We start from the raw sequence: 22,859 nt of genomic DNA, 5'->3' as shown, positions 1-22,859 counted from the left end.
GTTCTTCTGAGGGCAGGAAAAGTTGTTTTTGACGGCAAGTTCTGCAGCAGAGAGATTTTCTTGCTGCCAGGAGACACCACAAATGAATGTAGTGTATTAGCTAATGCATTAATCAGTGGCTATGGGAGAAGGTTTTCCCCACGGTTTCTCCGTTGGTAAGTGGAATGGCTGCAGGGTGAGATTAGGATGATGTTGCCTGTTTTTGAGGAAGGGGCCCCTCCAGCCATGTCTGTCCTTTGCCCCAAGACAAGGCTGCTGTTCTGCATCAATTCCCGTGCTCCACGTGTGGATCTCTCCTCACTGCCTGCAGGTTTTCGATATCCTGCCGCTGCGTGGTGAGCTGCAGCCGGGCCAGAGCCAGCGCGTCACCTTCACCTTCTTCGGCCACGCCAACACCGTCACCCAGGTCACGGCGCTGTGCAGGCTGGAGGGAGGCCCAAGCTACGAGGTGGCTCTGCGTGGGGAGGCTTCGCGCGTCAACTATCTCCTGGACACCACCGAGATCGACTGTGGGCTGCAGGTACTGCACACTGCCCTTGGCAGAGCTCCTTGCCTCCAGCCATCACCAGTGGGTTGCTGCCCACCCGAGTTGAGGGCTCTCCCCCCTTCCCAGCTGCTTCGTTGGCTCTGTGGCTTGGAAGTCCAACACTTGGGTGATACCTCCTGCATCCAAGCTGGTGTTTAATGGCCATCTCCACCCCAGCCCAGCCCGAAGTTGGGAATCCCTCCTCTTGGAGGTAACTAACGCTGCCTCCTGGGGCAGGCAGAATCCCAGTGGTGATCTCCAGAGGGATGTGTCCCTCAGACATCCATCCGCTGATCGCTCCTAAAGCCTGAGGTCCAAGGAGATGCTCTCTTTTAATGCTCCTGATTAATCAACCAAGGAGGAGGCTAACTTGGGCTTCCAGTCACTGGAACTGGAGAGAATGTCCCAGAATAATCCCCACTGTACTTCTTTCCAGTTACAACCCCCACAGCTGTTTCCAGCTGTTGGCCCTGTGTGCGTTGCCCTGTCTGTCTCCCTTTTGGCTTGTATTGTGTTCACAAATACTTGTGCACATGTGCCTTTTCCCCTGAAATGCCTCGATGCCTCCTCCTGTGCTTCAGCTCATTGTTGAGTGGCACCTTCAAGCGCAGATGGCTTGTGTCCCCTGCTTGGCTTAGTACTGATCTTTCCACGGTGGTTATTGCACCTCTGCCACAAATACCTGTTCCTGTGTAGGGCTCAGAGGTACCCTGTGGCCGCAGGTTCTCCAGGTTAACCCAGAGAGCCGAGTGCCCATATCTCCTGTGCACTCCCTGCTTCTGCATTGTGTTCCTTTGCTTTCAACCCAATGGAAGAGGAGTGAAATTCCCGGCAGCAGACATGTGCCTGTAACTTCCTGCTCTTCTGACCTCTCCTCAGGTGTTTAACAAAGTCATGGAAGCAGCGGTCACCCTGCAGAACACTGGGAAGCTGGGATTCGCCTTCGTAGTGCTGAGCCCTGGCACAGGCACTGCAGCCAGCCCTCTGCCTGGCGTGCCCCTGGTTGTGCCCAGCACGGTGAGTAGCACAAGGGCTTCAGCTGGCCTGTGTCAGACTGCCCAGGAGAGAGTTTTGGGGGACAGAAGGGAAAATGACAAAACCCTCCACAAAACCAGCCAGGAGAGACAGGGCTGTGAGCAATCGCTGCTGAGGCAGAGGAGGTCCATCAAGCACAGTCCTAATGGAGCCCCTGAATGGCCTTGGCTGCTGGTGGCTCTGCTGTCCTACAGCAGCCACCAGTGGGAGGCACGACTGCTCCGGGAGCTCTTTGGAGCTGAGTGCTCAGCTGTCTGGTTTTGCTGACACTGGAGCATCCCACCATCCCACCTTGTTATCCTGCCTGGGTGTCTTAGGGCTGTAGCAGTGTTCCTATCTTGGTGCCCTTTTGCAATGGGAAGAGGAAGCCAAAGGGCCAAGTGGCTTTCACCTTCCTCGGTGCCTGTCCCTCGGAGGGATGACATGCTGATGCCCTCTTCCTGCAATCTGTTGCCAGGAGCTGCTGGCCCTGCTGAGAGCACAGGCCCTTCACTGCTCCTCCAGAGCAGCTGGTAAAAGAGCTTTTGTTTGTTGTGCCTGGCTCTGGCTAGCAGAGGGTAAACCCTGTCAGCAGGAGAGCTGTGCTCATGCTGAGCAGAGGGCAGCCTGTGCTGCAGAGTGCAGCCTTGCAAGGCCTCTGAGGGACATACTGCATCTTGGTGTAGGAGACTCGGGCTTTTGGGTACAAGAAAGCTGGAGGTGGTGATGTCTGATGTTTCCTTATGTATGAGAACCTGTCTTGTCTTCTCAGCGTGCCTGTCATCTGAGTCATCCCTCCACTGAACCCTCTTTGGTACATTACCTCACTCTTCTTCTGCACCCCGCAGGGTTACCTTGAACCTGGCAAGCAGCAAGTGCTGAAAGTCTATTACCTGCCAGGAGTGCCTGGAGTCTTCTGCAGGGCTTTCCAGATCCAACTGGGTCACCTGGAGCCAGAAAAAGTCCTCCTGAAAGGAGAAGGGACCTTTCCCAGGATCCACTTGGACCTGCCCAGGAACATCAAAGGTGAGCACTGCCTGTCTGCTCCCCAGGAAGGTCCCCTGCCTTTCCCCCATGCCGTATGCCCACAGGGCAGCTCACAGCCACCTCCACCAGGCCTGGAGGTTTCAGGGCTGTCAGACAAACACTCAGCCCTCTGGTTGCTTCCTTAGTCTCTGGCAGATGAGCCCATGCAGGCTTTGCCCCAGGAACCATCCTGCACAGCTTGCCAGTGTATGCCAGAGGTCTGGGAAGATGATGGCTAGGCAGAAAAGCTTGGGAAAGCTGTAATAGAGGCTGGCAGGGATTTTGCCAGGGTTGGGTTTGCATCAAGTTGCGGGGGCTGAGATGCTCCTATGTGGCGAGAAAGATGGGTGGGGGTGAGAAGCAGCAGGATCTCCTTTCCCTGCACTGCCGGAGCAGTTTGTGTCTGGGTGTCGGGGGAATGGGGCTTCCCGTCTTCCGTGGGACTTGTGCTGCCCCGTGGCTATTGATGGTGTTCTGTTCTTTCAGGCAACACCAAATATGAGAAGATCCTCGAAAAGGCCAAAGAAAAGCTGGACAAAGGCAGCCAGAGAGATGAGGCCATTGCTCTGGGGGAGGCTGCAGCAGCCGAGCCCCGCACGGACGACTCGGGCACTGTGGTGAGCTGAGCTGCTGCCTTGTCCTGCACGTGCCACCCTCCTGCATGTCCCTGGAGCCCCTGTGCCCCACAGCAGCTGCCCGGGGCCCTGCTGGCACTGGGGACCTGCCTGCAAACCCCTGGCCACGGGCTGTGTCAGCTCAGCGTGCCCCAGGGGCTGCCCACCTCTGGGAGTTGTCCCTCCCGGAGATGCACCAGCTCCTGACTACCCCAGGGAGGTGCTGAAGGCTGTGCTCAAGCGGCTGGGTTTGTGGTGCTCTGAAGGACACACAGGTCGGTGCTGGGGGGTTGGTTGCTCACAGCCCAAGCCCTGCCAGGATTACAGAGCGTAAAACAGCAGCCTGAATGCACCCTAGGGCTGTGCTGTGTTCATCTCCAAGAGGCTCCAGCTCTCTCATGGTTCCCTTTCCAGGAAAGCTTTTGTCTAAGCTGATTTGGCACTGGCTGGGTGCAGGGAAATACTTGGAGCTCTGGAAGGTTCCTGGCTTGTCTGTCTGTCTGTCCAGATCAGCTTTGATAACTGGGCAGGCAGAGATGCTGGAGTTCATTTCTCTGGACCTAAGGTCCTGACTGAGAGAGCAGGAGGTGTCACAGACACTGAGCAGTGAGACAGGATGACTCCATCGCCCCTCTCAACAAGCGCAGGGTGGGATCCTCCCCCTGAGACAAGCCTGTGCCTTGGGAAGGACCTTTGCTAACCAGCCCCTGTCTTTACTTTCCTCAGTGGGATGCTCAGCTGCAGATGCAGATGGAGGAGATGCTGATCGAGGAACATGCCCTGGAGCAGCAGAAAGCTCTTGCCTCCCGTCTCCCGGAGGACACTGCCTTTCACCAGCGTGTACATCGGAGGCTTCTCAAGTTAGTAGGGACTCTTGTAGCCTGTCTCCAGGGGCCCCGAGAGTAACAGCCACCAGTGCAGCCCTGCTGCTGAGAGCTCCTTGTGTCTCAGAGCTGGGAATAGCTGGGGACTTCAGAAAGAGTCTGATCCTGAGAGCTGTGACGTGCTGCCTGTGGGCAGCTCAGTGTCCTCACTTGCACAGTGCTACCCTGAGCTTCCGAGGTGCTCCACTCCACACAGTTGGGGGGTTCTGTTCTTAGAGCTGAGGGGGTCCAGCGCAGACCATCAGGCCCTTCCAGACAGCACAGACACCATCCCTGCTGACCAGTTCTAAAAGGGGCAACTCAAAGCTGGCATCTTTGTGCCAACAAACAGACCCCACTAAGCAGAAAGAGCAGGGAATGGTACAGATCCCTTATGCGCTTTTCCAAGTGGGACTGCCTGCAAAAGGACCTTCACAGCAATCTTGTAGGTGTTGGTTACTGCATGCGATACTGTCAAGTACTGCTCTGGGGACAGATCCAGTTGCAGAGCAGTGAAGATATCCTCTTGCAGTAAATCTTATTACAAGGTCCTGAAGCAGTTTCAGGCTTGGGCTGTACAGCAGCTTAGCAGTTTCATGGAGACCAGTGGAGGTGCAGTGGACTTCTCTACAATGGCTTTTCATAGCAGAGGTACTGTGTCCATTACCCATTTTAAACTCACTTTATTTTAATGTCCCACTGGTGGCTGATAAATCCTAGGCCCTGCACTCCCCATGACTCACCCAAATCTTATTACCAGGTGCTCAGGCCTTGAGTTCCTGGGCTTGGGTTGAGCTTTCACAGCAGTGAATACAGAAATATCCACTTCGTTTGCTTCTCCACCCTCTTAGAAATGGAGCCATGCTGGGGTTTACGGGCTGTCCTTACTCCTTCTTTCAGAGCTGAGCTGCCCGAATACATCCTGGACTTTGGCTACATCATTCCCGGTGACATCCACACACACACCGTGAAGATGACCAACACCGGGCACTTCCCTGTGTCTTTCCATGCCGATGGATACGTCCTGTATAACACAGGTAACCAGTGGTGGAGAGGCTTCACGGGGGCTTGAAGGAGCTGTCTCTGACACATCAGCTGAAGCCATTGCACATGGGGAGATTTGAGTGCTTCCTTGGACAGCTTTTTCCTCCTTAGTACCCCGCTGCTCGGTGCCCTGTTCAAGAGCCTGAATTTTGGCTAGCAGTGCCCAGACACCTGGCCTGCCTGTGGCTGCCCTAAAATCTGATCGCAGGGGCCAGATAGGCTGATCACCTTGGTCGCCTCTCAGCATCTTCTGCTCTTGGCTCCCATGAGCATCATCTGAGTTTCTTTGTGCACTCTGAGGGTTTATGTTGCAAACAGATGGACCCTTTGTGGTTTGGAAGCGCTTTGGTTAGAGTTCATAGTGTCACGGCACTTCTGCTCAGCCTTTGTTGAACAGCCTGCTGTATCGAAATAGGCTTCCAAAACAGGCCTTGAGGTAAGGCTGCAGCACCATCACACAGTGACTGCTGTCTCTGAGGGCTGTCTGAGGTGTCTCCTCTAAGCTGCTGTCCAGGGAACACCACAGCATGGGGGTATCTTAGTTGGGCATTCTCCTTTGGAGAGGTCTAGGCATCCTTCCCTGAGACGCCTGATGAAGGAATTGCTGGAGCTCCTCAAGTGATATGATTAATTTTACCATGCAACCCCTGGATTCTGGCTGTGAAAATCCTTTTGGCTTGAGTGGTGACAAGTGGAGATCAACTTTTCTGGAGATGCAAAGGGGTCTTTCACAGAGCTGCCAGCCAGGACACCCCTGTGGCCTTAGCGTACTTCTGACCCATTTCCTGTTGCTTGTGTATTTTCCTGTGTTCAAGGCTTCAGCGTGTGCCTGGACCGTGTGAAGCGCCTGCCCTGCTGTGAGACCAAGACATTCGAACTGTGCTTTGACCCACAAAGCGCCAACCTGCCAGTGGGAAAGGTGAATGCGCTCCTGCCCATCAAGGTACTGCAGCTTCTGGGCCAGGCAGCAGGTTGGGCACAGCAGCAGGTGTCACCTGGGCTCTCAACTGCATGCTCTGTCCTTCTGTAGGTCACAGGAGGCCCCACATTCCAGGTCCGCCTCCGTGCCATCGTGGCTGAGCCATCCCTCTGCCTCTCCAGGGACAGGCTGGAGTTTTCCGCTGTCCAGTGTGGGCAGTGCCAGGAAGAAACCATCCAGCTCCACAACACGTTCCAGGTCCCCTGTAAATGGTCCATCAGCGTGAATGAGCCTCTTAAGGAGGTAAAGCACAGACAACGTGTAACACGCAACTTCTCGGTTGGGTTTTCTTTGCCTCTCTTGCCTGTTCTGCCCTTCTGGCTGCCCGAGCAGTTGGGCTGCAGCTCGCTTGAGGAAGCCTTTGAGGGTACAGAGCAAGGCTGGTTCACCTGGGCCTGCTGACTAGCTGATGCTTCACTTCTCTGCCATCTTCACCCATTCCTCCTCCTCCGAGGACAATGCCTCCCCATCTGCCTGCCCTGCCTACATGTTTGCCGTCCAGTTCTAGGTAGAGGTGGCGACATCTGGTTGGGATGAGGGTGCTCCCTGCACCGTGCCAGCATCTCGGAGCACTGCAGGAACCGAGGGTCTGTCCTCACAGACCAAGGAGACCTCACACGACTGGTTTCTGTGCTCAGGTGGACAAACACCTTCCAGCGAGCGAGCATCAGAAGCTGCTCGAGGAGTTGAAGGCCGAGCCCTGTGGCCTTGAGGTGCTGCCCTCAGCTGGAACGCTCTCTCCAGGACAGCGATGCCATGTCCAAGTCCGGTTTTCCCCCATGGAAGAGGTAAGATTGGCGAGTGTCACCCCCAGGAGGCCTGGCAGGGCAGTGTGGTAAAGGGAGCCCAGCACAGGGAGTGGGAGATTAACTCTGCCTCCACGTGGAGCTTTCTGCCAGCCCCATGCTCACCGTGCCTCAGTTTCCCCTGCACGTTCCCACGCAGGGGGGAGCCGCTGCTGATGAGCATGATGGAGCATGATGGAGCATTCCCAAAGGCAGTTTGCATGTGGCCACCGTGACTTGGAAAGTGGCAGCATGTGACAGTATGGACACAAGTGCTTCCATGCCTGGGGACAGTCCCAGGCATCTTTCAATTGCTAGTGGAGATGTCACCGTCTTGTGTCTGGCTTTGACCAGAGCCAAGCACTGAGCAGAGAAGACGACCCTTATTTCTGTCCAGTGAGAGTTCAGCTGCCTCTTTCACAGAGCTGATGTTTGCCTGGTGCAGCAGTGCCAGGACTGTGTCTGGGCAGCAAAACCCTGAGGAGCTTTCTCATGAGCGTTGCGCTCCCTCATGACTAGGTGACAACCTCTGATAGCCCATTCTAGATCCATCTGGTACCCAGCTATCCAGTTACACTCCACAGCAGGACTCATCCCAGTTACTCAGAGCCATGCAGATGCTGTAGCCCCTGCTATAAATACCTGGTTTGTGTTCACCTTAGAGGTACTGACAACACCCCTGACCCTGGGGCAATGGTTGACTTGGAGGGGCTGTCAGCTGGGGCTTCACGGAGGAGCTTTCTGTGCTTCTCTCTTTGCAGAAGTGCTACCGGGGTGAGCTGCAGATCCAGATCTGCCAGAGCAGCCAATGCCTCCAGGTGCTGGTGTCAGGACATGGTCTGGAGCCACGGCTGGAGTTTAGCCCCGCAGTGCTCGAGCTGGGACCAGTGCTGCCGCGGAGCCGTGGGGTGGAGGGGACAGTGGTGGTGAAGAACCCATGTGAGGTTTACTCGCAGGAGTTAGACCAGCAGCACCTTGTTGAGGAGCAGGTGAGAGGGAAGGTCTGTGCACGCTCCCGTAGCTTCACAGCACTCCAGCATTCCCAGGCTCATGCCAGGGAGATGGGGGCAGTCCCCAGGGCAAAGACCAGTGGCATTCCAGGGTTAGCCAGCTCTGCTGGCAGGCTGCAGAGGGGCTTGGATAGTCCCTGCCATTGGGAGGAAGAAATGTGGGAGGGGATGGCTTGGTTGGAGAGTCTGTTCATGTGGTGAATGTCAAGAAACTCATTCTGCCTATGGTTTCTCTTCCCTCTGTGCACAGATCCTGCGGACAATGAAAGATAACAACAGCCACAGCAGCTCGTTGCTGGCTCCATGTGCCCCGGGTGAGAAGCTGACTGTTGAGGCCCAAGGAAGGGGCATAGAAATGAAGGTGAGATGAAATCTAAATGCTAAAACTCCAGGTGGCAGCCAGCATGGCTTTCTCATCTCTTCCCCAGCCTACCATGCTTTGGGTTTCTGCCTTCTTTCCTTATGCTTGATATCAATCCCTCCTGCCTCAGGTTGACGTTGTGGATCCACCAGGAAAGGTGGTGAAGCTGGGAAACCTCTGCATTGGGCAGACGGTGAAGAAGATCGTCACCATTGCCAACAACAGTGCTGCCCCTGTCACCTTTAAGCTCAGAGCCACGTCCACCGTGCCAGAGCTGCAGGAAGCTGGGGTAAGGCCCCTTCCTTTACTATGGAGCACTTTGATGTGCCTGCAGGGAACGATGAGCTGATGCATGTGGCAGCTAGTAGCTAATGATAGCTGTGGGCTGCCCTGGCTGCCTGTGCCTGCCCTGTCCTCCCTGCGGGCACTGCTCTGCCAGCAGATACTTGCAGTGCGAATGCCTCAGCTGAGCTGGGTGCCAGGACTCCCTGAGAGCCAAAAGTGAGAAGGTGGCACAATTCCTCTAACCCGTTTTAGACACATACATCAGGATGCAGCCATGTATTTTACATCTGGAAAGGTGAGGGAGATGAATCTTGAGAGGCTGAGAGTTACAGCTCTGTTGGAGCTTACATGAAAGCTTTAGAAGACAGAGTTGAGCTCACCATGGCCAGATGGACACATCACAGAAAACACCTTTGGTGTTACCTAGGAATGCTGATGAGGGAATGACTGGGACTGAGGCAATGTTGGTAGGGGCAGAACAGGAATTGGAAGACTCTTCCCTGACTCTCGTCAGGGAGGCTCACCACCTCGGTTGTCAGATGAAATAGTCTCCACTCATTTCTTCGGGCAGGTTCTCTGCTTGAAGCCCATCAAGGAGCTAAACCTGAAGCCCAGAGGAGACACCTGCAAAGTGGAGGTGACCTTCTCCCCGAAGCGTCGCATCCAGCCATTCACCAAGGAAGTGCTGCTGGAGTGCAGCGGGCTGGTGCGCTCCTTCTTCGTAGTGCGGGGCTCCTGCCAGGGCAGCCTTGTGAGCTTGGACCAGGACCACCTCAGCTTTGGAGCCGTGGTGCCGCAGAGCTACACGTGCCGGCGTGTCGTCATGCGGAACGCGGGCGACACAGGAGTCAAGTAATGCAGAACCCCGTCCCCTCTGAGGGCTGAGAGCTTGGATGAGTGTTGTGGAGCCATAGTGTGCCCAGATAGTTCCCCTCTGCTTCTCCATCCCAGTGGAGAGTCGTGCAGCCAAGGCTGTGCAGTCAGGCCCTGGCAGTTAGCAAGAGGGTACAACCAAGAGCTTCTTTAGAGATGGGTGCAGTGAGTCCTGCCCAGCCTGAAGCCTTATGGCCAGGTGGCTCAGCATCAGGCCTGAGATGTGGTGGAAAAGCCCACAAGAGACTTACAGACTCACACTGAGGTTTACACTGCCTTAGCTCCCCATTGCTAATCCTTCTTTCCTGTCCTTGTGCTTTCCTTGGCAAGGTTTATGTGGGACATGGAGAGCTTCAAGCCGGACTTTTCCATCAGCCCCATGAAGGGTTACATCACCCCAGGCGTGGATGTCTCCTTCGTCGTGACCTTCCGCCCCTCGAAGCTGAGCCAGGCTGTCCGGTACGAGGGGCTGCGGTGCTTCATCCAGGGCAGGGAGCCTCTCCGGCTTACACTGGCAGGATCCTGCGTGGAGGCCCCTGGCACCAAAGAGGTAACGAAGCAGGGAGAGGATGGGCCCCTGTACCCCACCATTTGCGCCGCATCTCTCCCAGGGCAGGGACTGAAGGACACTTGTGTGCACAGACTCGCTCCTGCCGGGGTATCCCAGAGAGAAGCTGCTGGGCAGGATTCCCGGAATTCCTGAGCCCTGTCATTGCCTTCCTCCCCTGTTCAAGGTGCTGCTCCTCCAGCGAGCAGCTCAGCTGTCCTGGCTCGGCACTGCAGCACTCTTGCCATGGGGACACCCCGCCAGGCTCTTCTGAGACCCTCCCCACAGAGCCACCCAGCTGTATCGCAGCACTGCACCTGCAGCCACACTTCTCCCCGCTGCCGGGGCAGGGGAGGGCATTCAGCACTAGGAGGGGGCAAAGCATCTGCATCCTGCCCCTGGGACACAGGGATGCAGCGGGGAGGATTCCTGGCCTTCACAGACATTGCAGGATGGGGCAACTTGGGAGCTCTTGGCTCTTGCTCCCAAAGAGAGCATGGAACTGCTCTTCATCCTGCCCATGAAGGGGCAGTGTGGCTGCAGATCTTGTCCTTGCACAGGAGTTTCCTTTCAGGACTCCCCGTTTCCTTTCACCCAGCATGTGAAAGTCTTGTTCAGCTCCCTTCTTCAAGAACAACCAACTTGATTTACTCCAAAAGCTATGGCCCAAGTGGAAATTTTGCATGTGACAAGGAAAAGCTGCTCCCTGTGCTCCAGGTCCTGGTGTAGAGCCAGTGTGAGAAGAGTGGGAAGGGTTCTGGGTATGACCCAGCAGCCTCTGTGCTGTTCTGTTACAGACCCTGACTTTTACGTGCAATGTGCGTGAGACGCAGAGCCAGACCATCCTCCTGTCCAACCCGAGCAGCGAGGCCTGGACCCTGCAGCCCATCATTGAGGGGAAATACTGGAAGGGGCCTGAATTTATCCATCTGGAAGCCAAGCAACAAGAAAAGGCCTACCAGGTCACCTACAGACCCCTAACCATGAGCTCTGAGAACAAGAAGCATCAGGTACGTGAGCTGTGGCAGCGTGCTGACCTTCATGGCATGACCCTCGTAGCTCACCCTGCTTTAGGCAGGAGGTTGGACAAGATGACCTTCAGAGGTCCTGTCCAAGCTGAAGGTGTCCTGTGATCTCTGTTGGAAGCTGGGTTTTGTGTTGGCTGGAGGCCAGGCACAGGCAAAGGGTAGATGGGAACTCGGGACTGACCACCAAACGTGTTGGAGCAGGTAACCTAAAAAGCCAGGCTTTCTGAAGGCCAAGAAATGAAGTTTGTTCTGTGCAGCTCCTGGTCCCTGCCTGTGGCAGCCCAGGGGGCTCAGAGACCCCCATGCTCAGCACCCTGGGCTGCACAGTCTCCCCAAGCCCTGGGCACAACCACTTCTGCCAGCACCACCCGGCTGATGTCCTTCTGCTGCTAGCAGGGAGCAAGAAGGGCAAAGCTGCCCTGCAGTTTCTCAGTGCCCTCCTGGCCATGAGAGTCAGGTGGGAAATGAGACAGAGATCTCTTGACATTGCCTCCAGTCACCCAGGAGCTTTGGAAGGAGCCCTTCCTGCAGGTCTCAGGCTGGGCACATGGGGGTGACCGGCCCCTCTGCAATGTTTTCTGTGCCACACCAGGGACAAGCTCATAAATCAAAGGGGTCAGTTCAGAAGGGCTCTGGGGTGCTGGAACGGCTGGGTCCTTGTTCTGCTCCAGCTGACCTTACACTAGGCCAGAAATGAGATCAGAGACTTGTGGTCTCAGTCTTCAGGGTGCTCAGCAGATCTGTGTTCTGTAGGGTTGCACATGCTCAGCACCTCTGCAACGTACAGCCTGTGTGAGGAGCCCTGCAGCTTTCAGCTGCTCTGGAGGCAGAGGAGATGCCACAGGCAGGTGTCTGGGATCCACAGACACCCAGAATGAGCGTGGATATGAGATTTCCATGGCCCATGGCTGGTGGGCCCCTGTTTTGCCAGCTTTGGGCTGCTCTGTGGGCAGTGCTGTTGGGGCTAAGCCCAGCAGGACTGTGGCAGTGGAGCTCAGCAGGGATGGCCACCTGCTGCCCACGGGTGTCCCTGCATGAGCACAGGCTGGCAGGGTCATACCCAGGTGAGTGAGGCCAGTAAAGGAGTGTTGGGATGGGCAGAGCAGCTCTGCTGCAGGGCCCGTGTCTCTTTGCTTTGCCCAGAGGTGCTGCCTCCGTGCCCTGTAGCTGTGCCAGCCTAAGCAGGTCCGACACTGGCGTCTCGTCCTGCGCGGGACAGGGCTGCAGCCACAGCTCTGCCAGCTGGACATGCTGAGAGCTGCCTCAGTGACAGCCTCAGGCATGGGACTGTCCAGGGGTGCTCCAGAGCCAACTTGTCCTATTCCTTGTCTGCAGGGCTCCATCTTCTTCCCCCTGCCGGACGGGACAGGCTTACACTACCGCCTGGAAGGAACAGCTGCAGCCCCCAGGTGTTCAGGGGCCATTTCCCGGCAGGTTCCATGCAGGAATTCCCACACTGAGCTCATCCCTGTGTCCAACTGGCTGCACAGACCGCAGAGGTGAGTCCAGCCCAAGAAGTCTGGTCCCATCAGCAATCCCTGCAGCAGCACAAGGAAGAAAGCTTCCACTGCCTGGAAGCTCCTTCCTGAAAGCTTTTCCCTCCCCTTGGCCATGTCTGGCCATACCCACGTTCTGCCTGTGCAGAGCCATCCTGGAGGGCTTTCTTCCAAGGGGCATGAGAGCTGTCTCCCTGTGCCTGAGGCACTGAGGATGAGAGGGGCTGTATTGTACCCCCGCACGATGGGTATCCTATGGGAGTCCTTCCTGTTGACCTTTACTGCGTCCTTCTCCCCCACAGATTCCTGGTGGTTATTGACATGCTCAAACCAGAGAACCTGGAAAGCAGTTCTGTGCTGCAGGGGCTTTCATACATCGACTTGCCAAGCTCTGCTAAGAAGGACTACCAGCTCACCTTCTTCTCCTACAAAGAAGGAGTCTTTAATGCAAAGGTAAGTGAGGACACTGGGCTGCAGGGCCCTTCAAGGAGTTGTCGGCTCTCCGAGAAGCTACGTGCCTGTTTTCATACCTCCGTGTGCCCACTGGTGGGATTGTAGGTGTCCCAGGTGGGTACTGAAGAGCAGCATCTCTCCACACACCCACACGTGCAGCAGTGTCTGTGATCACAGGGTCCCACTGTGAGCACAGGGTGGTCCAGGACATTGGTGAGCTGGAAGCCATGGGCAGTTGGGAGAGTGTCAAGTAGAAAGTAGAAGGACTTGGGGGTGCTGGTGGATGAGAAGCTCCCCATGACCCGGTCAAGGGTGTGCACTTGAGCCCAGAACCCTTCTGCATGCTGGGCTGCATCCCCAGAGCGTGAGCAGCAGGTCAAGGGAGTGCATTCTCCCCCTCTGCTCCTCTCTGGGGAGACCCCCCTGCAGTCCGGCGTCCATCTCTGGTACAACAACACAAGAGGGACGTGGAGCTGTTGGAACAAGTCCAGAGGAGGCTACAGAGATGCTGTGAGGGCTGGAGCACCTCTGTCTGGAGACAGGCTGAGAGAGCTGGGCTTCTTCAGCCTGGAGAAGAGAAGGCTCTGTGAGACCTTAGAGCAGCTTCCATTGCCTAAAGGGCCTACAAGAAACCTGGAGAGGGGATTTGGACAAGAGCCTCTAGGGACAGGACAAAGGGGAATGGCTTTAACTTGACAGAGGGGAGGTTGAGATGGGATCTTAGGCAGAAGTTCTTCCCTGTGAGGGTGGTGAGGCACTGGCACAGGTTGCCCAGAGAAGCTGTGGCTGCCCCATCCCTGGCAGTGTTCAAGGCCAGGTTGGACGGGGCTTGGAGCAACCTGCTCTAGTGGAAGGTGTCCCTGCCCATGGCAGGGGATTGGAACTGGATGAGCTTTAAGGTCCCTTCCACCCCAAACCATTCCAGCGTTCTATGAAATACCACACGTGCTTTCTCTGGTCTTGCACTCTTCCTCGGTGGCTGCTCACAGCCATTCCTGTAAACAGGGTGCTGAGCTTGGTGGGCTCTTTGGCTTCACCCTTTTGGGTCTGTTTTCGCACGTGGAATGAGCAGTGCTTCCCTTTCTGTCTGATTCAGGTGACCTTCCTCAATGAGACGACTGGAGAGTTCTTGTTCTATATGGTGACTTTCAAGGCCACGGCTTCGGGACCCACTGGCACTGTTAAAATGAGCAGCGCTGTTCGGCAGAGAGTGTCCTCCACCATCAAGGTGGACAATCCTATGCCTGTCCCAGTGACGTTTGCTGTCAACTGCAAAGTGCCTGGCATCAGCGTTCCCCAGCACTTTACTGTTCCTGCACAGTCAAAGGTAGGAGCAAAGCTCCTCCAGCTCGCTCTGCTCTCGCTGCTCCTGGCTGGAGTGGGTGCTCTTGAAGGGTGATGCCTGAAACAAACCATGTGGGACTTCTTTCCATGGTGGCAGCTCCCTGCTGATGATCTAGAGAGGGAGCAGCGTGCGAGACTATCCCCAGTGGGAATCATCCTGTGCTGGTGGAGTCTGCCCTGCTGCCCCTTGTGACACGCTGCCACTGGGCCTCACACAGCAGGTCTTTGTGCCATGTGCCCCTCATTTAGTGTGGTGTTTCCAGCTCAGAGTGGCTGCAGGACAGGCCCCAGCCCACAGGCAGGGTGTCTGCAGCCTGGATTGACAGGAGGTTGTGTGTGCGCTGGCGGAGCACAGGGGCATTTTAGGGTGGGAAGTTTCTGGGATCATGCTGGAGTGCTCTAAGCTGTCGGGGACTGTCCCCAAGTGATCCGTTCCCCAGAGGCAGCAAGGCTGTGCCCCAGAGAGAGGGAGTCAGAGCAGGGAAGGCAGCCCAGCCTTCCAGCACTGCCTGAGCACAGCAGGGACCAACTGCCCCCTTCCCAGGTGCAGTGTTCCCCATCTCTGCCTGACCCAGTGGCTTTTTCCTTCCTTCCTCCCAGGCGGGTCTTGTCTTGGAGTATCAGCCCCTGAAAACGGGTGAGACCACCGGGCGCCTGGTGCTCCAGAGCAGCGACTTGGGCTCTCTGTCTTACAACCTGCAGCTGAAAGCCACCTCGAGCAGGCCAGAGAAGCCCCTGCACTTCCGCACCACGCTGGGCTCCCACCAGACCATCACCACCAAAATACGGAATTTCGCCCGGCACAAGACCGAGTACCTCCTACAGGTGAGCCCGGGCTGCCGGGGCTCTGGCTGGGAGGCAGCTGCTCTGGCCAGCACCAGCCCTCTCCACCGAGGGGTCCAGCCCCTCTGGCTTGGCCCGGCAGAGCCAGGGTGGCCATGTGAGCCCAGGGGTCTTCCCACCAGCGTGGGCTCGTCACCGGCTGCACTGCCTTCCGTTGCAGGCCCGTCTCTGCTGCCCTCATTGGAACTGCTTTTTCAGGCTCCATGGTGCCTGGGCTTGCTTCCCCCTTGCAGCCCAGCTCTGGCAGTCAGGCCTCTTGTGGTTTGGGTGCAGGGTTGTCCCTGCTGAGCACGTTTGGACAGTTCTCATGCCCATTCACCGTGGACACTCACCAGAAGTATGGTCTGGGTGGGACAGGCCAGGGCCAGGGGACCACTGTGTTCTTCCCGAAGTGCTGGCTCTGCTTTTGTGACCCACCCCCCATGGTCTCTTGTCTCCCCTGCGCAGACTGACTGTGCTGACTTCCAGACGCCGAAATCCATCTGCGCGGCGCCCGCCAACGCCGAAGGCTCAGAGCTGAGCGTGGAGGTGACCTTCGAGCCCTGCCAGCTGGGCAAAGTCAGGGCCACGCTGCAGCTCAGCTCCGCACTGGGCGGGCAGTACTGCATCCCACTCATCGGCCTCGCGCTGCCCCCCGAGCCCCAGGGCCCCTTCCTCATCCCGGCCAGCAGCACCACATCCATCTCCTTCAGGAACATCTTCCCAAAGACCACGGCGTTCCAGTACGCAGTGAAGCACCCGGCCTTCACCGTCAGGGCCCCTGAGACGCTGCGTGCTAAGAGCAGCACCAGCATCTCTGTCTCCTTTGCAGGCAGCCCGGCTCCTGTCACCAGCAGGATGGTGGTTTCGTGCCCTGGGGGCTTCTGGGTCTACTACCTCCGGGGCTTGCCCTCCACCCGCAAGTGACCGGCTGACCCTGTCCCTTCCCGCCGTGTTCACACTGTCTGGAAGGAATAAACTTCTTTGACATCCTCCCACATGACGTCCTTGTCTCTAAACGGGAGACACATGAATTTGGTGGATGGACACCCATTGGATAAGGAATTGGCTGGATGGCCACACGCAGAGAGTTGTGGTCAATGACTCAATGTCCAGCTGGAGACCAGTGATGAGTGGTGTCCCTCAGGGGTAATTGTTGGGGCAGACCCTGTTCAACATCTTTGTCAGTGACACAGACAGTATGATCAAGCACCCTCAGCAAGTTTGCTGATGACACCGAGCTGTTTAGTGTAGTCGACACCCTGGAGGGAAGGTATGGCATCCAGAGGGACCTGGACACGCGGGAGAGGTGGCCAATGCCAACCTCATGAAGTTCAACAAAGCCGAGTACAAGCTCCTGCCCCTGGGTCAGGGCAATCCGAGGCGCAGCTACAGGTTGGGCAGAGAAGTGATTCAGAGCAGCCTGAGGGGAAGGACTTGGGGGTGTTGGTTGACAAGAAACAGAACATGAGCCAGCTTTAGCGTGCGCTTGAGCCCAGAAACCTCCCGTGTCCTGGGCTGTATGCCCAGCAGTGTGATCAGCAGGTTGAGGGAGGTGATCCTGCCCCTCTACTCTGCTCTCGTGAGACCCCACTTGCAGTACTGTGTGCAGTTCCGGTGTCCCCAGTGTATGAAGGACATGGAGCTGCTGGAGCAAGTCCAGAGGAGGGTCATGGCGTGATGATCAGAGGCTGGAGCACCTCCCCTATGGAGAGAGGCTGAGAAAGTTGGGGCTGTTCAGCCTGGAGAAGAGAAGCTGCGTGTAGACCTCATAGCAGCCTCCCAGGATCTGAAGGGGGCCTACAGGGATGCCGGAGAGGGACTCTTCATTAAAGACTGTAGTGATAGGACAAAGGGTGATGGGTTTAAACTGAAACAGGGGAGATTTAAATTTCATATCAGGAAGAAGTTCTTCCCTGCGAGGGTCGTGAGGCGCTGGCACAGACTGCCCAGAGAAGTTGTGGCTGCCCTATCCCTGGCAGTGTTCAAGGCCAAGTTGGACGGGGCTTGGAGCAACCCAGTCTAGTGGAAGGTGTCCCTGCCCGTGGCAGGGGATCGGAACTGGATGAGCTTTAAGGTCCCTTCCAACCCAAACCAGCCTGGATTATTATTCTTTGAAGCAGCGGGACCTGGTGCGCCGGCGGGCAGCCCTCCGCTCCGCCAGAGGGCGTCTTGCAACGTGGGTCCGCGGTCACGTGTGCGGCGCTGGCGGAGGCGGGTGCCGCAGCGGCGGCGGTGGGACGATGAGCGCGGAGCGGGACCTGTCGCCGCTGGCGCCTGGCGTGGTGCGGGCGCTGAACGACAAGTTGTACGAGAAGAGGAAGGTGGCGGCGCTCGAGATCGAGAAGTGAGAGCGGGGAAGGCCGGGACCGGGGGGGAGCCGGGGTGGGGGGGATGGAGGCCGGCCTGTGGCCGCTGGAGGGGCTGGAAGCGCGGTGAGGGGACGACTCCGGCCCATGGTGCTCGCGGGGGTCCCGCCGTACCCGTGGAGCTGCCCGCGGCTCGGCACCGGCTCCCCAGGGAATGTCGGGGTAGAGGGTCCTCCCCGGGGCGGCAGTGCCGGGAAGGGCTCGGGTGGCATCGTGAGACTGCCAGGGCTCCATTCCCCCCTCCCTGGTCTGATGGTCAGCGAGGAGCGGAGCTGGCGGAACCCACTGGACATGGAGGCCCGGCGCTGCTGCGGCGCTCCCGGAGGTGGCCGGCTCCTGCCCGGGGCTGGGGGACACGGCGGACTCACTGGGCAGAGGCAGGAGCCGCAGCAGGCTGGTGCTGGGCGGCCGTGCCCATCGTGCGTTACCTCATCTCCCGTCAGGGTGGGCTTGACACCTCCTCGGCCATGCCGTCTCTGCACCGAGGTCTCCCAAGCTTATCCCGTGCTCAGTTCTGGCTGTGGTGATGGGAAGATGGCCACTGGGTGTACCTGGAGCTCTTCCTGCATCGCTGCTGTTTGCGCAGAGCTGGGGCCTTCTCCCAGGCATGGCCATGTCCTGTCTAGTGTTGCCCATATGTGTGCCCTACATTGTGTCTTCTCACTCCTGTGCTGGGCTGGGTGCTTCGTGCTGCTCCGGTCCACAGGTTTGCCTGGGAAGGACTGTGTTCTCTCCAGGCACTGCCTGAGAGCTCAGCTCACAGAGCACAGCTGAAGCATCTCCTCAGGACAGCCCAGCACAGGGCTGATCCAAGCAGGACGGAGAGTTTCAGCTGGGCGCTGTGGCTATCATGAGCCTGTGAGGGGAGTAGCTGGTGCCATGGGGATGAAGTTGCTCTGCTGAGCGGTCAGTGGGAGACGTGGCATGGATGAGGGGTGGGAACTGCATGCCTCAAACACAGAGAATTCTGTGGGGGAGGCTGTGCGTGGGCAGCAGGGGAAAATGGCTCTTGGGACAGGGTGAGTGTACTCACCAGGTACTAACCCAATACAGCCAGCCTCTTCTCTTCTGGGTCTTTTCCTTGCCCTTACTTCCCCAAAGCCAGTTCGAGAAGAGTGTGAGGAGGAGGAAGACAAGGGCCAACCCTTTCTGCGGATATACAGGTTTAGATCAGCTAAAACCCATCCCAGAATGTCACCAGCAGTGTCTCTTCCATGTCTGCGGCATCGAGCGAGGAGGTACTCGCTACCTCTCAGCTCAAGTACCTCCTTGTGGAGCAGCGCCTGCTGCTTGCAGACTCTCTGATGCTCCACGATACTTTTTGCTGTCTTTTACCTCATTAGTTAAACCCTGAGCCCTTTAAACTCTTGAAGGAAGCTAGTAAAGTTATTCCTGTTTAAACAAAGCTCCATCAACTAAATCTAGGCAGCAAAAGGATCATCCCAGCGGTCCGTGCTGCTGGAGCTCGGTGCTTCTTGCTGGAGCGGGACTGGAGATGGAGCCATTTGCCCCAAAGCAGGAATTTGTGAGAGTGGATCGTGCTGTAACTGTTGGAGACCTCAGCTTTGGAGCAGGGAGAGCGCGAAGGGGCTGTGTGATGCTGCCAGGGAGAAGGGGACCAACTGCTTTGCTCAGAGCAGGGTGAGAACAGAGCTGCCATTAACTGGCTTGGGGGAAAAAAGTTCATTAATATCTTCCTGTAATGATTTTCCTGGATTTTAAAGTGGGTGTCTGGCCTGTGGCACCCATCTGGGAGAGGGCAGTGTGAGATTCAATATAGTGTCAAAAACACCCCTCTATGGAGTTGGGCAGTGCACCTTTATTGAAGATGAAGGTAAAGATCCTCCTTTAGGCTGAGATTTTGAAATGCTTGGCTCGAGGGTATGGATAGAAGTCCAAAGAAAAAGGGAGGAAAAAACAATGCTGCATTGGCTAGGGATCAAACCCAGGACTCCCACGTGGCAGGTGAGAATTTTACCACTGAACCACCAGTGCTCCAGCTGCTTGTATAGCTGCCTGCACAGCTGCCTGCGCCTCCCTGGAGGAGCAGGTATGGCCTATGGAAACCCTGTTTGCTTTTTGCTGAGGCTTGTGTTGTCTAAGAGTCTATTTAAATATTTAAATATATGGAATATGGGCTGAAGCAATGTGTGTGTGGCTGGAAAGGTCCAAAATCTTGGCACTGGTATGGGTCTGGTGGGCCACAATTCCCCACCCAGCCACCAGCACTCCCAGTGCATGCTGAGCAGGTCTCCGCTGTTGTCTTGTGCCGCATTGTGGATGTCGGAGAGGGAGTTTGAAGACCTGGTGACTTCTCTGCAAGCACACAGCTGCAGTGAGTGGCCCTTGAGAGTCCACCCTAGGCTGGAAGTTCACAAATGGTAAAGGAGGCTGGATGCTGGGACCAGCAGGGGGACAGCGAGCTGCTGTTGGATGTGAGTGGGGAGGAGGAAAGATCTCTGGTTTCACTTGTGGGTTCCTTCAGGGTTCCCTGTTTGGTATTGCTTTCTTTACGTTTGTTGTGGGAAAAATCCCTGTTTCTGACAGCCATGGGGAGCTGAGCCCCCCCAGGCGTTTGTATTTAGGGCAGAACCTAAAGCCCCTTGGGTGCTTTCCTCTTCTCTCCCCAGGCTGGTGCGAGAGTTTGTAGCTCAGGCCAAGACGTCTCAAATCAAACACGTGATCCAGATCCTGTCACAGGAGTTTGCACTCTCCCTGCACCCCCACAGCCGGAAAGGAGGACTCATTGGCCTGGCTGCCTGCTCCATTGCCCTGGGCAAGGTAAGTGCAGGTGGGTTTTGTGGCTTGTGTGGGTTGTAGCAGGAGAACAGCAGCTCCTCCTGTGTCAGTGTGATGGGGAAACTCAGGGTGGTGGCCTTGTAGCTCCTTAGCTCCCTCCCTGGATTGCAGCATACAGCATACATTGTGTTGGATCTCCAACACACCCAGCCACATCCTTTGTGCACCTTTGTGCATTTTCTGGCCTGGGTGGCGTCTTGGCAGCTCCCTAGGCATGGTTGAAGTGCATCTGTCCATCCTCAGCCTCCAGCAGCTGGACTAAACTCAGCAGGTTGGGTGCTAATTTGTGTTAATGGAGCTGAGAAGAGTTGCAGCCCTTCCAACTCCCACCACAGCTCAACCGGCTCTGGCAGCACAGGCAGGGCCTTTGGGAAATGGGGCTGAGGTACAGGCCCAGCGGTGGCAGAGTCATAGTCAAAGTGAGGAACCAGCATCAGGTGTCAAGCTGCGTTAGCCTGAGTGAGCAGCTTTCTGTTGTTCCACTTGCTGAACACGTGGATCACTCAGTCTGGTTCTGGAGGTGTTATATTGATGCCCCTTGCATGGGACATTGGCTAATTTCTGTCCCAGTTAAGGTCGTTATAATGTTTCTCTCATTAACTAGAGCAAGCTCAGTAAGGGTTACACCAGAGCATCTGGATCCATGTGGAGGGGAGCACAGACTCTGCAGGTTCATGGCTCCATCAGGTTTTTGAGTCAAACCATGCAGCCAGTTTTTGAAAGCACCTCCAAGGGAAGGAGTCATCTTGGTCTGTAGAGAGGTATACAGCAAAGAAAGGAGAGAGCTCAGGAAGAGCAGGCTGTGTCTGTTGGGTTTGGGCTGCATCCCCAGCAGCGTGACCAGCAGGTCGAGGGAGGTGATTCTGCCCCTCTACTCTGCTCTGATGATACTCCACCTGGAGCATTGCATCCAGTTCTGGAGTCCTTAGTACAGGAAGAAGATGGACCTGTTGGAGAAGGCCCAGAGGAGGGTCACAAAAATGACCAGAGGGCTGGAGGCCCTCTCCTATGAGGAAAGGCTGAGAGAGTTGGGGTTGTTCAGCCTCAGAAGGCTCCAGAGAGACCTTATTGCAGCCTTTCAGTTCTTAAAAGAGGCCTATAAAAAGATGTGGAGAGACTTTAACAGGGCCTATTGTGACAGGACAAATGGTGATGGTTTTAAACTAAAAGAGGGAGATTTAGGCCAGATATGAGGAAGAGATTTTGTATAATGAGGGTGGCAAGACACCAGCCCAGGTTGCCCAGAGAGGTGGGGGATGCCCCATGCCTGGAGACATTCAAGGCGAGGCTGGATGTGGTTCTGGGAAACCTGATCTACTTGAAGGTGTTCCTGCTCCCTGCAGGGGAGTTGGACTGGAGGGGCTTTGAAGGTCCCTTCCAACCCAAACTATTCTATGATTCTCCAATTTTAATTCACGTACTTCCCTTCTAAAGAGAGTCCTGATGAGTCTGAGCAGATGCTTTGAAGCCTGATGGCTTTTACATTAACTGCTGGTGGCTGGAGGCTTCTGAGCAGCGCTTCCATCTTGTTAAAACACACAATCTCTTTGCAGAACCCTCCTCCCCAGGCTGAGCAATGCTCTGCTCTGCCCTCAGCCCACCTTCACCTCCTGCACAGCACGGGGACAGGCACTCTGTGCTGCCAGAGCTGCTGGTGCAGCTGGCTCTGGGCAAGGGAGGAGTTGGCTCTGGGAGCCTTGAGGAGCACTGATAAGACTAGGAGTTGAATTCTTTAATCTGCTAGTATGCTTATTGCTGATTTTCTTACCATCTCCTTTGCTAGATGCTTTGGCAGTGGCAGCCTGTTTCCTCAAAGGAGAGTTTTTAACTTCAAAACAAGCCAACCTTCTGCCTCCAATTCTGCGTTTGCCTGAAACTCTTGCTGTGCCAGTGAATCCCTAAGCAAAAATCTTAAATCCTTAAATAAAAAATCAAACATATTCACTTGTGGGCAGAATCAGGATCAACCTGGCGTGGCTCTTCCATGGTCCAGGAGGACAAACCTCAGCACATAAAATGAATCTTGCCGGGGAATCAGAGCCCGTCAGTGACTTCAGCCAAGAGATGTGTCCAGCTTAACTCCATCGGCTATTGTAACTCCTTGTCCACAAGCAGCTGCATAGGCTGGAGTTGCTTCTCTCCTGGTAGCTGGGACCACGGTTGTGTTGGTGTTTCTGGAGATAACGAGGCAGGAAGGTGCTTTGGGAACTGCTGGTTGTCTGTGGTTTTGTGAAGCCCATATCACCAGCTGCTCTGTGCTACCCATCCCCTGATGTTACAAACAGTAGCCCAACAGACTTTCTTTGCGTAACTGAAGGCGCAGGTGGGCTTGGTCTGTCACTGTCTGGGAACTGGAAACCTTGGTGGGTTTGAGCCAAAACCAGCTGGCAGAGTGGGATGAATCCTGACTGACTGCTGCAAGGGCTGGTGACTGCTGGCTTTGCTGGGGATCTGCCGCAAGGCCTCTCTGCAGGGCAGAGGGAGGCAGGGATGGACTTCTCTCTGGGTCAGTCTTCAGCAGAGGAGAGTGGAGACTGACCCACAGAAAAGGGCACTCAAGCCCTTGAATAGCTGCCTAAACTTCTTGCACATCTCTGGGAATCAAAACCAGGCGAGTAAAG

At 56.1% G+C, this 22,859-nt stretch overlaps 2 protein-coding genes across 5 annotated transcripts in view; both read left to right on the top strand.

Annotated features, from left to right (window-relative positions):
• Positions 1-16,067, top strand: part of HYDIN (HYDIN axonemal central pair apparatus protein) — a 115,007-nt gene extending 98,940 nt beyond the window's left edge. For all 4 annotated transcript variants that reach the window (XM_030512556.1, XM_030512558.1, XM_030512557.1 and 1 more), the window contains 20 exons: positions 311-520; positions 1,406-1,543; positions 2,389-2,566; positions 3,053-3,183; positions 3,907-4,040; positions 4,944-5,080; positions 5,903-6,030; positions 6,118-6,309; positions 6,705-6,854; positions 7,613-7,840; positions 8,112-8,222; positions 8,353-8,511; positions 9,079-9,359; positions 9,711-9,930; positions 10,725-10,937; positions 12,291-12,454; positions 12,754-12,904; positions 14,001-14,231; positions 14,849-15,073; positions 15,539-16,067. In XM_030512556.1, coding sequence (XP_030368416.1) covers positions 311-520; positions 1,406-1,543; positions 2,389-2,566; positions 3,053-3,183; positions 3,907-4,040; positions 4,944-5,080; positions 5,903-6,030; positions 6,118-6,309; positions 6,705-6,854; positions 7,613-7,840; positions 8,112-8,222; positions 8,353-8,511; positions 9,079-9,359; positions 9,711-9,930; positions 10,725-10,937; positions 12,291-12,454; positions 12,754-12,904; positions 14,001-14,231; positions 14,849-15,073; positions 15,539-15,997 — 3,840 coding nt within the window. In that variant the 3' untranslated portion in view covers positions 15,998-16,067. The remainder of the gene's footprint in view (positions 1-310; positions 521-1,405; positions 1,544-2,388; positions 2,567-3,052; positions 3,184-3,906; positions 4,041-4,943; positions 5,081-5,902; positions 6,031-6,117; positions 6,310-6,704; positions 6,855-7,612; positions 7,841-8,111; positions 8,223-8,352; positions 8,512-9,078; positions 9,360-9,710; positions 9,931-10,724; positions 10,938-12,290; positions 12,455-12,753; positions 12,905-14,000; positions 14,232-14,848; positions 15,074-15,538) is intronic.
• A 390-nt stretch (positions 16,068-16,457) lies between these two features.
• VAC14 (VAC14 component of PIKFYVE complex) overlaps positions 16,458-22,859 on the top strand; it is a 64,240-nt gene continuing 57,838 nt past the window's right edge. Inside the window, exons 1-3 of the mRNA XM_032919649.1 lie at positions 16,458-16,465; positions 17,298-17,417; positions 20,070-20,220. Of these exons, the coding sequence (XP_032775540.1) occupies positions 17,314-17,417; positions 20,070-20,220 (255 nt within the window). The 5' untranslated portion in view covers positions 16,458-16,465; positions 17,298-17,313. The remainder of the gene's footprint in view (positions 16,466-17,297; positions 17,418-20,069; positions 20,221-22,859) is intronic.

Source organism: Strigops habroptila, chromosome Z (genome assembly GCF_004027225.2).
Source record: "Strigops habroptila isolate Jane chromosome Z, bStrHab1.2.pri, whole genome shotgun sequence".
Lineage (NCBI taxonomy): Eukaryota > Metazoa > Chordata > Aves > Psittaciformes > Psittacidae > Strigops > Strigops habroptila.
The sequence above is the reverse complement of the archived record's forward strand: the minus strand, read 5'-3'. Positions and strand labels throughout refer to the sequence as shown.